Here is a 14,482-nt window from a genome sequence, read left to right on the forward strand (position 1 = left end):
ATCCCATGAAAAATAGTTGCTTCCTTGGGAGCAACTAATGGTGATCCCAATAAACAATTGAAACCAGAATTTTGAAAAGTGTATTTATATACGCTGTACATGTTTTTCGAAATGCCATCATGTACCAGTCAAATAAAACTGTTAAATAACAGCAAGAAGCGAGAGTGATAATTGAGGAAGTTTAAAGTTTCTCTTTTGGAAATATTCAGGTTGTTTGTATTACAAGATTGTTAAATTGCTTTATGACTATGTGACCCTGCCATTCCAATCGGTGGCTTTCTTTTTGCTTTGCTCTCATTTAGACATTTTTATTTTATCTACACGTTGCCTCAAATTGCCTACAATACTACACTAGGACCTTGTTTTTTGTATTCACGGTCAACTGAACCAGCGCTCCTCCGACCGGCAGCTTTGTTCCAGCTGTAAGTCGCAAAATAATTTATTGTCAAATATTGTCAAATATTTATTGAAATCTTTTTGTCTCCCTGTTAAGGTGCCTGGTAGGACAGACTACCGTTACAGATGTACTGGCTTATAAGATGTTTGTTTCTGAGAAAGTTATTCATGGTTATGGATCATACTGTTAGTAAACACTTTCACACGGGCTGCTGTTAAAGAACAGCTAGGTTGTCTGCTCAGAGGTCCTACTGTAAGTAAATTATATCGGATTTTCTGGCGGAGATAAGGGTGGCAAAATTTAAGAAGGTGAAGGTGGAAATTGTCCATATATATAAATAGGAATAATATGCATTTAGTTTGCCCTTTATCCTTTATGTTTGTTGCGCCTATTTATGTTTTCTGATGATGATTGTGTTCTTTTAAATTGTACAGCACTTTTGTCAACACGGACTGTTTTAAATGTACTTTATGAATAATTTGACCTGGCTTGGCATTGCACGGTGCGTGGTTGCAATACAGCTGAATTATAAATGAGGCTGTCTTTACCAAAATCTACCACCACACCTAATATTCCTTTATTATGTGTAGGTCCATGTTTATTATGTAGGATCTTTTTGATTTGAGTTTCTCAACCTCCGAGAAATATGCTGCAAAGTTTATCACCCTTTGCAACCTGAAGGGGAATCTAAACAAAGCACATATTTTTTATCTTGATTTAGTTGCAGGTTTCACACTTCTGCTTTGTATTTTACTTCATAAATAAATCCAGCTGTCGAAACGTTGCTCTCCTCCCAGGCGCTGTGCTCTATGACGCTGCAGGATGCCCAATGGAGTGTATGACTTTGGGGGGAGCCTCCCAGCCATTGCCTCCCTCAACGCCTCCTACTCCACGTCGCTGTCGTTCCCCTCGCCGTACCTGCTGGTGCCGCCCGGGGAGCGCAAGGCCATCTCTGACGTGCGCCGCACCTTCTGCCTCTTTGTGACCTTCGACCTCCTCTTCATCGGCCTTCTGTGGATCATAGAGCTGAATGTGAGTGTGTAGCCGCGGTGAGCTTATGGACATCATTGTTGTCTGGAATATATCCATTTGTTTTGCGATTCCAAATTAATTTATTATCGTTATTCCTTGTAGAGATTATAACCGAAATCCACTTTAATGCATTATATCATTTTTGAGTTTTATTTTTGGTCACGTAGTGTTGGGTCTTGCCATGTGCCAAATGATGTATTCTGATTGGATGAGCTTCAAAAAGGACAGCGTCAGCTGGGTCAATGTTTAAAGTGTTGCTGACGTGTTGGCCGTCGGTGCTTCTGACTCAATGCTGCTTGTGATGTTTTAACATTGATTGTGTCTCGTGGTTCAACTGTCCTCTTGGCTCTGGTCTCCTCCAGATTTCCAGCACCATCTGGGAGAACCTGGAGAAGGAGGTCATTCACTACAACTTCAAGTCTTCCTTCTTCGACATCTTTGTAAGTTTACTCCCCTGTTGGAGGCTTTGGCCTTATTGGATTTTTGGACTTGCCATAGTTTTGTCCCAGTATTCTTATTATTATATTACAGATATTATATATCAGTTTTTTATAGGAAAGATATCAATATTGACAGTCCTCAGTCAAATTTATTGCTCTATTCTATTGCTCCTAATCTCAGTGCAGTCAAAGTCATTAGCATCCCCTAGTCTCAACCTCCACCCAAGCAAAGAAAACAAAAAAATTGAAGAAACATTGAGAAGGGGCCAGATGGGCAGGAATCCCCCTTTCAGGACTGCCTGGCTGCAGTGGATGCCTAGTGGGCAATATTATTAGCCTTATATAATGAATATTGAACTATATGTTGTGCACTCAAATCTAATTGTGATTTATTTGATAGAATATGGCAAAATGTTATTTGAACTGTAATTAATGTTTTTATTTATCCCAGCGTGTTGACAGCAAAGTTGCTTTGTCATTTTTGTAAAATAGGGGGGAAAAAAAGGCTGTCAGTTTGATTATGATTGAATGTTTCACCAATGTTGCTCTTGATTCACGGACTAAATATTATCCAAACCATTAGAATATATTGTGACAATTGAGTTCTATAAATTGACTAAACTAAAAAAACACATTAAGTTTAAAGAGGTGTGTGTGTGTGTGTGTGTGTGTGTGTGTGTGTGTGTGTGTGTGTGTGTGTGTGTGTGTGTGTGTGTGTGTGTGTGTGTGTGTGTGTGTGTGTGTGTGTGTGTGTGTGTGTGTGTGTGTGTGTGTGTGTGTGTGTGTGTGCGCGCGCGCGCGTACACATTGATGGCCTCTTCTGAGAAGGCCGTATATGCTGATAAAAAATAAACTGATAATAATTGTGGTGAAACATTTGTTTGTTGTGTTTGTGTCTTGCAAAGCTCCTTGCATTGTTTCGCTTCCTGCTTCTGCAAATTGGATACGCTGCTCTTCATCTGAGGCACTGGTGGGTTATAGCGGTAAGAGAGAGCACACACACACACACACACACACACACACACACACACACACACACACACACACACATACACACACATACACACACACTCACAGTACATACTGATGGCAAGTGACTGTCAACTCTTTCTCCTCCCTCCACAGATCACTACTCTAGTGACCAGTGCCTTCCTGGTTGTGAAGGTCATCATGTCTAACGTGAGTTTCCTCAACACCACTTCCTCTTTCACACTTCTGTATTTCACACAAGTAATGTTGTGTGACTGTTCACAAAGTGTAACCTCAAGAGAATTCTACACAGAACAACTCATAGAAATCAACTTTATTCAAAGCCCAGTACTGCCAATTGGGATTTAAAAACATTTGGTCAATATAATTACAATCTATCGGTCATTGGAATATCTTATATCTACTTTGGTACATATAGTTAAAGTAATATAACTAAGATGAATAGTGATGAAGTAAATATTGTAAATTCTAATAAAAACGAATGGTGGATTCGGCTGATATTCTGCAGCTGATTAGAGTAGGCTGTGCTCTAACAGGTCTGCATTTAAATGGTTAAACTGAGCCGGCATCTCTAATCAGAGCAGAGAGACTGTTTCAAACGCCGGCTCCTCACAAAGAGAAAGCCCTCATACCCCGGTGAAAGTTTTTGTTAATCTAAAATTGAATTAACCAAGTGTGTTTAATGTGTCTTGTACTTTTATGTTGTTTACAACATTTATATACATTGCTTAACCTTCCACTTTATGCACCCTTTTTATCAGTTTTATTCTTGAGCAACTGTTGGCAGAGCAATATCCTTCAGGATAAATAATCGTTTTATCGTATTTAAAAATGAGCAAGTTAAACATGAAATGCTTCTATGATCTCTGCTACGGCTCCTTCTGTATTATTGTAAACAAAAGATTTCCCCCTCCCAGCTCCTGTCTCAGAACGCCTTTGGCTACGTGCTGCCCATCGCCTCTTTCGTGGTGGCCTGGCTTGAAACCTGGTTCCTCGACTTCAAGGTGCTCACCCAGGAGGCCGACGACGAGAGGGGTGAGCGGGGGAGCGACGGGTGGGGGGCGACTGACTTTTAAACTGAAACAGGATGCACGGCTGCTCTAACTCTGGTCCCCCGGCCCTGCAGCCTACCTGGCGGCTGTGAACGCAGCTTGTGAACGAGCCCCCATGATCTACCCCCGCGCCGTGTCGGACGGACAGTTCTACTCCCCGCCCGAGTCTCCGGCAGGTAGGGGCCGCGAGCACAGGGCGCTCAGCGTGACGGAGACGCAACTCAGAGGGGCGCGGTTCTAGTCTGTGTCTCTGGTTCCCACAGAATCTGAGGAGGATCTTGACGAGGAGGGTTTGGGGCGCAGAGCAGTCACTGCTCAGGTATGCTATAAAAAGTCACGCTACAGTGATATTATATCATGAAAGTAGGGCATTCAAGTAGACGCATGCAATGGTAATTTCCTCATCTCAAACTATTTATTGAAACAAAAGCCGACAACAGTGGTGGGTTTACCACAACAAAAAATGTCAATGTCTCAATTACTTGTCATGTGCCCTTGAGCATCAATTACAGCTTGACAACGACGTCTCATGCTGTTCATAAGTCGACTTATTGTCTGCTGAGGCCTGGCCCCCCACTCTTCTTGAAGGGCGGCCCTCAGGTCATTGAGGTCTGGGGTACAGAGTTACGAGCCTCTACACGACGACTCAGCTGATCCCATAGGTTTTCTGTGGGATTCAGGTCTGGAGAAAGTGCAGGCCACTCCATTTGAGGTGCCCCAGTCTCCAGCAGCCGTTCCCTAATGATGCGACCTCGAGGAGCTGGAGCATTGTCCTCCATGAAGATGAAATGAGGCCTGTGTTGTTCATGCAGGGGCACAACGACTGGATTAATGATGTTATTCAGGTAGTATGGGCTTGTCACTGTACCATTCACAAAGTGTAGGGCAGTTCTGTATTGACTAGACACACCTGCCCACACTGTAACACCACCACCACCAAAGGCTCGTCTGGTGACAACAGTGGCTGATGCATAGCGCTCTCCTTGACGTCTCCAACATCGTTGGCGGCCATCATTTCTGTTCAACGTGAATGGACTTTCATCAGAGAACAGCACTGAGGCCGCTGGTCCCTCGTCCAGCGTCAGTGCTCCCTGGCCCATGCAAGACGATGATGTCTGTGCCTGTTGGTGTGGTCAGGTACCCTTGCAGGTCGTCTAGCACACAGACCACGCTGATGTCAACGGTTTTGAATGGTCTGACGTGACACTTGGGTGCCTCTCACCTCCATTAAAGGTTCCTGGAGTTGAGTGGCATCATCATCCGGTTCCGCAGGGCATTGTTCACAATGAAGCGCTCATCAGTGTGGGATGTGGCCAAAGGACGTCCACTTCTATGCCTTTCTGTGACTCTTCCAGTCTCTGTATCTCTGTTGCAACCTGCTGATGACACTGTGACGCTCTAAGCTCAGTGGCCACTTCCCTCTGAGAACATCCTGTTTGAAGCCTCACAATGGCCAGGTACTGTTGATCAGTTGTTAGGTGTCGTCTTGGTCTCATGATGTCAGAATGTGAACAGCATGATGAAGAGGACTGTTTAAATACCAATTCTAACTGAACCAGGAAATGTATTGGTCGATTCATGGATCGAACACCTGTTGTGAATTTTGCCGTTCAGCTCCTTGTTAGAGAACAGCAAGTTGTGCAAAAAGTACTGAAACATTGAACAATTGGACATGTGCATTCAAAAGTTTAGAGAAGGTCAAATTAAGTTCCCCTGTAAAGGTCATAGTGCATTTTATCTTCATCCTGAAATTTCAGTCCCCAAAAAACAGCTTTTGTTGAAATAGCATTTAAAGACAATGTTTTATTTATTTATTTATTTTTTATCACTAGAACTCAAGCCGAGTGATTGGCTTCAGAATCTTTTAAAATTGATCTAGTATTGAGAGAATAGCTTGAGACAACTGCTGCTCAGTGGTGCAATCGCGGCCACGTTCACCAGTGACACAACTCCCTCAATACTGGATCAATACTCGATGACGCAGGTCCCAACGATGGAAAAATTGTAGCTCGTAGAGTTGGTGAGAATCTGCTTTGTTCATCTCACGTTGCTGGTCCCACGGTGATGCTTAAAACATGCAGGAGAGAACATATTTTTCTATGATGCTATGGCTATAGCTGTGCTCTGTGTTTTGACTCTTGGCTGACTCCCCCCAGGAGAAGGAGTACGTTCGACAGGGCCGGGAGGCGATGTCAGTTGTGGAACAGATCTTAACCCAAGAGGAAAACTGGAAATTTGAAAAGAACAATGTGAGTTAATTTTGGTCACAAAGAGAGCCCTCATACCCCTCATACAATCAGGTCTTTTCCTGATTGTTATTTAATAGCAGTGTCACGATTCCGATGCAAAATCGAAAATCGATCCAAATGAGCGTTCTATTTCGAACTTCGAAATCACAGGAAGGTTCGCAGTTCTCCCCGTATTTTTGTTGTCAAATCGAATCATGGATTTGGAGAATCGTGACACCCCTTATTCTTAGGCCGGGCTGACTACCAGCTTCTTGTTTGTTTAGGTGGTCAAATTCATTCAGAGAGGCAATGATTGTATAAACTGAAATAAGGTCACCAAATCAATCGCTGCCTGATTTAATATATTGGGTAAGATGAATTGGGACTGATATGATCTACATTATAGTGAAACAAATTATTTAGAGCATGACTTAGAGGAAGCATTGTGACACTAACACTTCCCTTCTGCCTCAGGAAATGGGAGATTCCGTGTTCACGCTTGAGATTCCCTTTCACGGAAAGACCTTCATTCTCAAGGTACAGCGTCCTCTTTCACATCTGTGACTAGATCAAAATATAGACAAAAATAAAGATGGCTTTCATGAAATGGCACATTGGGGAATCAGTCGAAAAACATGTTGTGAAACATGGGAAACAAAACACGCCCTGGATGTATCAGGCAATGAATGCTCCTCTCGGGCTCAAAAGTGGTAGGATGGGATTATATTTTTATTAAAGTGTCAATCCATAAGGTTTTCCGTGTTGGATGTATTACACTAGATTCCAGAGTTTTATTTGTCACATACAAATACATACGTTCATACATATATGCAGTGAAATGTCTTTGCAACGCACCCTGTATATACAGATATGTGCAGTAAAGTGCATGTGAATAAGGTGAGTATGGAGATGTACAGTACAGTATACAACAGTACGACACAGCAATTCAGTCACGACGAACAGAACAGCAATACCCCGTCCCAGAACTCCATTTGAAATTTTAACTTAACTTTAAAGGTTTCTAACACTTTCCTTGGTGACTTGAGGTGGGGGTATGTTTTCGCCCGAGGGTGCTGTTCTTTTTTGGTAAATGTCCATCCATATCGACAGGTGACCGCTACGTTGCTTTACGCAATTCCCTGCCGCTGCCTTCCAGTTCTTGCGATTGCGACTTTGGTCGATCGGTGAATTGTTGGCTAGAAAGGTGGACCCCGCCACCAACAATGCAAACTGTATATAGAGGAGCACATGCAGAACGCAAATACATTGGGTGGTTGTTTCCTACAAAGTGCCGGCTAAGAAAGTATGGGATGTTTCTATGAAAATATTATGACAGATTACCACTTTTAAAGATGTGTACAACGGCACAATAGTGCATCATACAAATGAGTGTTTGATGACATTTTTTCCCCTGACGTGGTGCATGATGCTTCCCTGGGAATAGAGGTCATTTTCCCCTCTCACGCTGCCCCCTAGTGGACATCTGGTCATATGTCTCTTTTTATTATTTGCAAATCTGTTTAATATTTATGAACACGTTCCTCGAGCATCATCTATTCCTTTGTCAACGTTTGCTTTTGATTCGTTGTAGTCCTTTGGGACTGAAGATTTTAAACTCACAGCGTTTAAGATGCAACAGAATGTAAGCGGCCTCAAGCGATCCGGAGGCTGTTTGGTTTAATTTCTCACCAGATTTGTATTTCTGAACCATGCGTGAGAGCAGGTGTGTGTACCAACTGGCTCATCAAAACTTATTTCATTGTTTGCGCCTTTGTTTATAAAAGTTTTGTGCTCTATGTCAGTGTCCAGCAGCGCGGAACTAAATCCACTAGGTGGCGCGACTACCTGCTAAACCAAGCTCTAGCAATTAATCTTTCTGCCCCTTTTATGAATTGAGCTTAAACTAAAACGCAACTGAAATCTTCTGAATCTCAAAAAATAGTGTAGATAATCATCAGCTGTCCGAATGCTGTTTTATTTATTTATTTATTTATTTATTTATTAACTATGTCCCCACGTTTGCTCAGGCCTTCATGCAGTGTCCTGCTGAGCTTGTGTACCAGGAAGTCATTCTGCAGCCAGAGAAGATGGTGCAGTGGAACAAAACAGTCTCTGCTTGCCAGGTACTTTTACAAAAATGTGCCATGACTAGGACCGTCAAAGTTATCGTGCCATTAATTGGAAATTTAAAAAAAAGAGTGTTTATTCATTTCTCTCTTGCCCTTTAGACATTCATTAGTCTCGCATTGAGTCTAATTACCAGTGGAGGGTTTTGAATGTATTATGTACTACTCACCTGGATTTGTGAAATATTGAATATATTGAATCTCCCATTCAACTGTGACTTGTGTCAATGTGAATTTAACACAGTGTGTTTTTCATAACATATCAACGTGTTATTGAACGTGGGGTTAATATTTTGATATCCCCAATTAACCTGTATGTTTCTTTTTTTGTTCTGTCTGGGTTTTTGCGGAGCGCAGATCCTGCAGATGGTTGACGACAACACCATGGTGTCGTACGACGTGTCCTCTGGAGCTGCGGGAGGAGTCGTATCTCCCAGGTACCAAAGAGATATCGCTCTCTATTGCTATCCTTATTTATGTAGGTATTTCAGACTATCTCTATCCATCTATTTCTAGCTTTCTCTACATCCATTGCTTATCTATCTATTGGATATCTATCTTAATCTCTAACTTTGCTTAATTTCTATCTCTATCTTTCTCTATTTATCTAATACTCTCTCTCTTTATCTCTATCTATATCTCAATATCACTCTCTCTTAATGTCTCTATATCTGCAGCTATATATTTCTGTATCCATATCTATCTATATTTTTTACATCTCTCTATCACAAAATAAATTCCCTACAATTATGGTGTGGCCCACAAAGGGGCGTGGTCACCGGCTGCGGACGACAGCACGGTTCCCTTTCCCGCGGCCGCCAAGCTGCCTCGGACACCACGTTCTACACCAAGTTGTGATTTATAACTTGTGGGGGTTCCTGCCCACAGGTAAGGGTTTAGGGAGGGAGACGGAGTCTCTCTGGCCGTGGTGCGCCAACATGGCGAGAGTTTTTATTGTCAACTTCACAATTAGGTACGCTGGCCACAATTATATATCACAACTGAGTATTATTGTTATAATTATGCGGATGATACTGATCCTCTCGGACGCAGGAGGAATGGCGTTACGCTGCCTCGAGTCGGACCAATCAGCGCCGATGCGAGGCAGCTTGGCGACCGCGGGAAAGGGAGCCGTGCTGTCGTCCGCAGCCGGTGACCACGCCCCTTTGTCCGCCCACATATGGTTGTAACAAGCCCCTCCTTTGTGCCCCGCCCTCATCCTGCTCCTACTGCTTCGGTGTACTCCACGACTTGAAGCAGGATGTCGTCATCCACCCTTTCCTTTCTTTCCTCAGGGACTTTGTCAACGTGCGACGGGTGGAGCGCAAGAGAGACAGCTATCTCTCTGCTGGCATGGCGACCGACCATGACAGCAAGCCGCCGCACAGTCGCTACGTCAGGTCAGACCCCTAGCACACGTCCCACCTGAGACCGGATCCAGACGCCTGATGATGGTGCAGCGGTTTGTTTTGACGTTGCTGAGAACATGGTGTTTTCTTCCCCAGGGGGGAGAACGGCCCCGGAGGCTTTGTGGTTCTCAAGTCCTGCAGCAACCCATCTGTTTGTACCTTCATCTGGGTTCTCAACACCGACCTGAAGGTGAGAACAGGAGGACGCAGACAGTGCACGGCCTGTTTCAACCGAGCCCTGAAGCCGAGAAGCTGCTCCAGTCATACTGTACTGATACTGATGCTAGTGTCCTGTTTAGCACGGCAAGTTAGTATGTGATCGGGTTTAGAATGTCCAAAACCATAGTATGCATTAGGGCCAAACGATTTGGAAAAATAAACAAATTGCGGTTATTATTTTTATTTATTTATGAATTACTATTATTATTTAGGCCAATATTGCGATTTAATATGCTATTATTATTAATAACAATAATAATAATAATAATAATAATAATAATAATAATAATAATAATATTATTAATATATATATATATTTTTTTTAACCTGTGCTGTCAGCATGCTGGGCATACAACACAGAGTATTTGTGCCATTTGCATCCAGGACAGAGTTAGTCTGCAAGAGGAGTTCAAGTTCTCCACCTGCAATGCAACTCTTTATTCATTCTAAAATCATCAAGAACTGCTGCAATAACTCTGTCCTGTGGACGACCTGTAGGATGACTGGAGCACAGTTTTTATGGAGAGCCACCACCAACCCCCCCCTTTGGAGAACTATTTATCATGTTTGGGTCTATAAGCAACTGATCACTACTCCAAGAGGGGGAGTATCACCACGGTGACAAATAAACATAGAAACAAACATTTGTCTGTCTGCTAAATGACTAAATGTAAATGTAACATTTACACAAAAACATGAACATTGGACGACAACATGTATTGAAAAACTGAATTAGGTCCAGGAAAACTGGATCTACAACTGGTCCCGTGGCCTCTTCCTGTCAAAGTTATGGCAGTAAATGAGGGAGGAAAGGAGGGTAAAGCACCCCGATGTTACACCCCCCCGGCGATGTCGGCATATTATTATTATTATTATTATTATTATTATTATTATTATTATTATTATTATTAATAATAATAATAATAATAATAATAATAATATATATATATTTTTATATATATTTTTTTTTAGTAAATCTTTCTATAGTATGAACAACGCAACATTGGACACAGTCAACATATAAATGGCTCTTTCCTGCAGGCCAGTTCTACGTTTTATGATGAAATGGGATGAATTAATGCATGAACTGATATGAATAACATATCTTTATTTAACTATAGAATTGTTAAAAGAAAAACCTTCAATCATAGCAGACTATTGACTGATTGATTTAACTTCAAGCCTTGTAATTGTTCAAATCTGAAAATTAACATTCAAATAATATGCAGTGTTTCAGCAGAAAATTATTTTTCATAAAAATGTTACGTGCATACGTCCACAGACACGGCGCGCCGCTCTGTGTGCTCAGGGGCAGCTCGATGCTCACTCAATTAAAAAAAACCTATAAAAATACAAACAGACACATTATTCTGGAAGAGGCTCCGTCCGGGCTCTGCCAGCAGCACACGCCCCGCACAGCCCACCGCGGCCCGGGCCAAGCAACGGGTCTCACCGGGGGTTAAAACAATCGGGAGGCACGGAGAAAGTGTCCCCATTACGTGCGATTTAATTTCATAAGGAAACGTAAAATAAAATAAGAACACACTATTCTGGTGCACCGATCCCGTGCATCTTCAGTACCCTCAGAGAGTGAGACAGGTGTGCAAAATGCGCCCCACGGCGGCTTGGCGGTCGCCTACCTCGCCTTAAGGAAGAGCTGGCCCGGTAAGGTTGTGTAACATAAAAAAATATATATACATATTTATTTATTTTTTCTAATTAAAATTTTGTTCTATTAAATCTTGATTTGTTGGTTTGAATTTTAATAACCGTTCAGCCCTAAAATGCATTATAGTGCATGACAATTTGAAAGACGGAGCACAAAATCAAAATGTACTTCCTTCACACCAGAGGGCACAATTACCTCTCCATCCACAGAGCAGCCGCAGAGCTGCGTGACTGCAGCAGGACAATGCAGAGCAGTGAGACAGATGTGGATGGAACCCTGTTCAATGAGCCAAACAAACAACTATGGCGGATGGATTTTCAGCTCCACTTCTGAGAATCTGTCGTGGGGGAATCTAAATTTAGATTCCCCGAGATTTAGTTCCTTGATTTAAAGTTCAAGCATCTTCTTTTGAGCTACGATTTATTTCATTAGAGAGTGATTGGTATTTACACTATATACGAAAAAAACCAAATACAATAAAGTGTAAGAAATAGCAGTGCATCTCTGCTTTGTATGGGGAATCAACCATATCAATCAACAATTACATGACCTCATTGATCATACGCCCATGGAGGGAGCCATGCAAGGTTCATTGGGAGCGGTTTGGGGGTTAAGTGTCTTGCTCAAAGACACTTCAGCATGCTGCCAGGAGGAGCCGGGGATCGAAACGGCTTTATCAAAGTACCAGACCACCCCTTCCACCTCCTGTGACCTCCTTCCTGTTTCTATCCTGGTTCATGTGTTTCTCTCTCTCTCTTGCAGGGCCGCCTCCCTCGGTACATCATCCACCAGAGTCTCGCCGCCACCATGTTTGAATTCATGGCTCATTTACGGCAGAGGATCTCTGACCTGAGGGCCACTCGGCGCTAGGGGCCGCAGCAGAGCTCGCTGGAGACCCCCTGTTCCGGTGCCACGACAGGTGGTGCTGCTGGTTGCTATTTTAGTGCTAGTTAAGACTGTGGTGCTCAAGACGGTTAGCGGTTGGTGCCTTCCTGGTGCAGCAGCATAATTACTGTGCCGGTGCCAGGACTCTGGGCGTGAGTCACATGATCGCACCTCCACACATCGACCGTGGGGGGGACGCGGAGATCCGGCTCCAGCAGAGGGGGCTCTTCGTCGTATGAAGGCTCAAACTTCCTTTTTTAACGATCCACTTTTTTTCTTTTTTAAGTAGAAATTTACGTTTTTGCTTAATGTGCAATGAGAATTATTATCCGTGATGTTCTTCCCAAAGCTGCCAAACCGAGCTAAGTGAGGATCCGTTTACCGGTGGACCGCAGACTCGGGCGGAAGTTTCTGTCTTTGGACTTTTCTGTTTCTCGCGAAGGAGTGAAGCGTCGTGACTGAAGCTGTTTCTCTGAGCCTTATGCTGCTGCGTGGTGTTGCCGTCCATCGGAAACACTCTCCTGTGTGCGTGTGTGTGTGTGTGCACGTGTGTGTGTGTTCACTGCACAGTCTTAAATATGTCTCTGGTGCACCGCTCGCAAGCCATGTCGTGTTGGACTTTTATCACAACGCACAGTGTCCGTCGTGTGCTCACGAGACGCACCGCAGACACCTGACCACTAGAGGGCGACAACACTGGTGCACCCAAATGTGAATTGAAGCAATTAGGAGCCGCTGTGCGTGAAGTCACATCCTGTCCCAAAGTGCACTGCCAGGCAGACGAATCAGTGCCCGAGCGGAAGGCCGCTTCCCCGAATCTAAAGCTTCAGTTTGTGCCATAAACCTCAAGTGGCCTTCTGGCAGCAGCTGGCCGTTACTGTACTTACGTGATGATCCGCTTCTGAGGAGGTGTTCACCGCTGGCTTCCAAATGTGGCAGTGACAGTATGTTTTCTTCATTTTTACTTTTATAGGCCAACAGTATGAAATGCAGTGTTGTCAGAAGACATTATCGTTCATGTTATTTTCTTGTATAATTTTTTCCCAAATCGGCACTTTGTTATAACACAGCTCGCAGAGCATCGACGCTGGGTCCTTCGTTCCAGTGGAACTACGCTCATTGTGTCCATTTGTCTATATATATATATATATCTATATATATATATATATATATATATATATGGATATATAGATGGATATAAGCCTCCAATTAAATATCCCATTGCGTTGCTGCCTGCTAAATCTGTCTCCGATCGTGACGTTCATGGGAAAGCGTCGACGAGGTGTCGGAGTTGAACTGAGCTGTAATTCATGCTGCGTTTACACTTCACTGCACGACACAACTACAAAGACATTTTGGTGCCTTCACTGAAGGGTTCGGTTCGTTTGCTTTTCCTTGTGCTAAACCATAGCTTCTCTACGGTTCTAAACTCAAGCCTTCACAGCTCTTTTTGTTTGTGTTCTATTTTATGCCTGCGGTTATAACCTCTATAATCACTGTTCATTTTAAGCCATTATACAAACAAAACAACTGACCAGCTCAACTGTTATCACTCTAGAAGTTGTATATTTTATGAAAATGTAACCTGACAATAATCTCTAATAAAAAATTTAAAAAAAAAAGCAGAAATGTATTGTACGTCATTTGATTGTAAGTTATTTCCAGTGCCACTTCAGAGTTAAGTTGTTGTTCAATACATTGAGTGGCTGTTGGAGGAGTCATTTCACTTCATCCACATGATTCATTTCAGTGTTATTGTCCGGTCTGTTTGCACAGTGACGGTGTTCTACTGAGCTGACATTTGTTCTGGGACGTCAGCTCATTTTTGAAGGCAGCTGACAGGTCCCTGGGGGAGTTCATATCATGATTGCCGCCCTGTGACCGGCGACTACATCACATGCGAGTCACTCTCTTATCCTATCCATCGTAACGTGAACCTTGTCAAGCGTTGCATCACAGCCCCTTTGTCATCTGTCCGTATCACGTTCTCTCCATCACACGGTCTACAATGCTTATCGGATGGAAGCGGCGATCC

General features: G+C 43.1%; 1 protein-coding gene across 2 annotated transcripts in view; it reads left to right on the plus strand.

Annotated features, from left to right (window-relative positions):
- stard3 (StAR related lipid transfer domain containing 3) overlaps nucleotides 1-14,049 on the plus strand; it is a 14,986-nt gene extending 937 nt beyond the window's left edge. Inside the window, exons 2-15 of one of the 2 annotated variants that reach the window (XM_080009713.1) lie at nucleotides 1,195-1,429; nucleotides 1,792-1,869; nucleotides 2,775-2,852; nucleotides 2,995-3,048; nucleotides 3,777-3,894; nucleotides 3,986-4,087; nucleotides 4,175-4,230; nucleotides 6,068-6,160; nucleotides 6,614-6,676; nucleotides 8,167-8,262; nucleotides 8,623-8,702; nucleotides 9,561-9,665; nucleotides 9,771-9,864; nucleotides 12,325-14,049. In XM_080009713.1, coding sequence (XP_079865839.1) covers nucleotides 1,220-1,429; nucleotides 1,792-1,869; nucleotides 2,775-2,852; nucleotides 2,995-3,048; nucleotides 3,777-3,894; nucleotides 3,986-4,087; nucleotides 4,175-4,230; nucleotides 6,068-6,160; nucleotides 6,614-6,676; nucleotides 8,167-8,262; nucleotides 8,623-8,702; nucleotides 9,561-9,665; nucleotides 9,771-9,864; nucleotides 12,325-12,432 — 1,335 coding nt within the window. In that variant the 5' untranslated portion in view covers nucleotides 1,195-1,219 and the 3' untranslated portion in view covers nucleotides 12,433-14,049. The remainder of the gene's footprint in view (nucleotides 1-1,194; nucleotides 1,430-1,791; nucleotides 1,870-2,774; nucleotides 2,853-2,994; nucleotides 3,049-3,776; nucleotides 3,895-3,985; nucleotides 4,088-4,174; nucleotides 4,231-6,067; nucleotides 6,161-6,613; nucleotides 6,677-8,166; nucleotides 8,263-8,622; nucleotides 8,703-9,560; nucleotides 9,666-9,770; nucleotides 9,865-12,324) is intronic. The other variant, XM_080009714.1, reaches the window with a different exon arrangement.
- Nucleotides 14,050-14,482: the final 433 nt, after the last annotated feature.

The sequence above is a fragment of the Zeus faber genome (assembly GCF_960531495.2).
Source record: "Zeus faber genome assembly, chromosome: 11".
Lineage (NCBI taxonomy): Eukaryota > Metazoa > Chordata > Actinopteri > Zeiformes > Zeidae > Zeus > Zeus faber.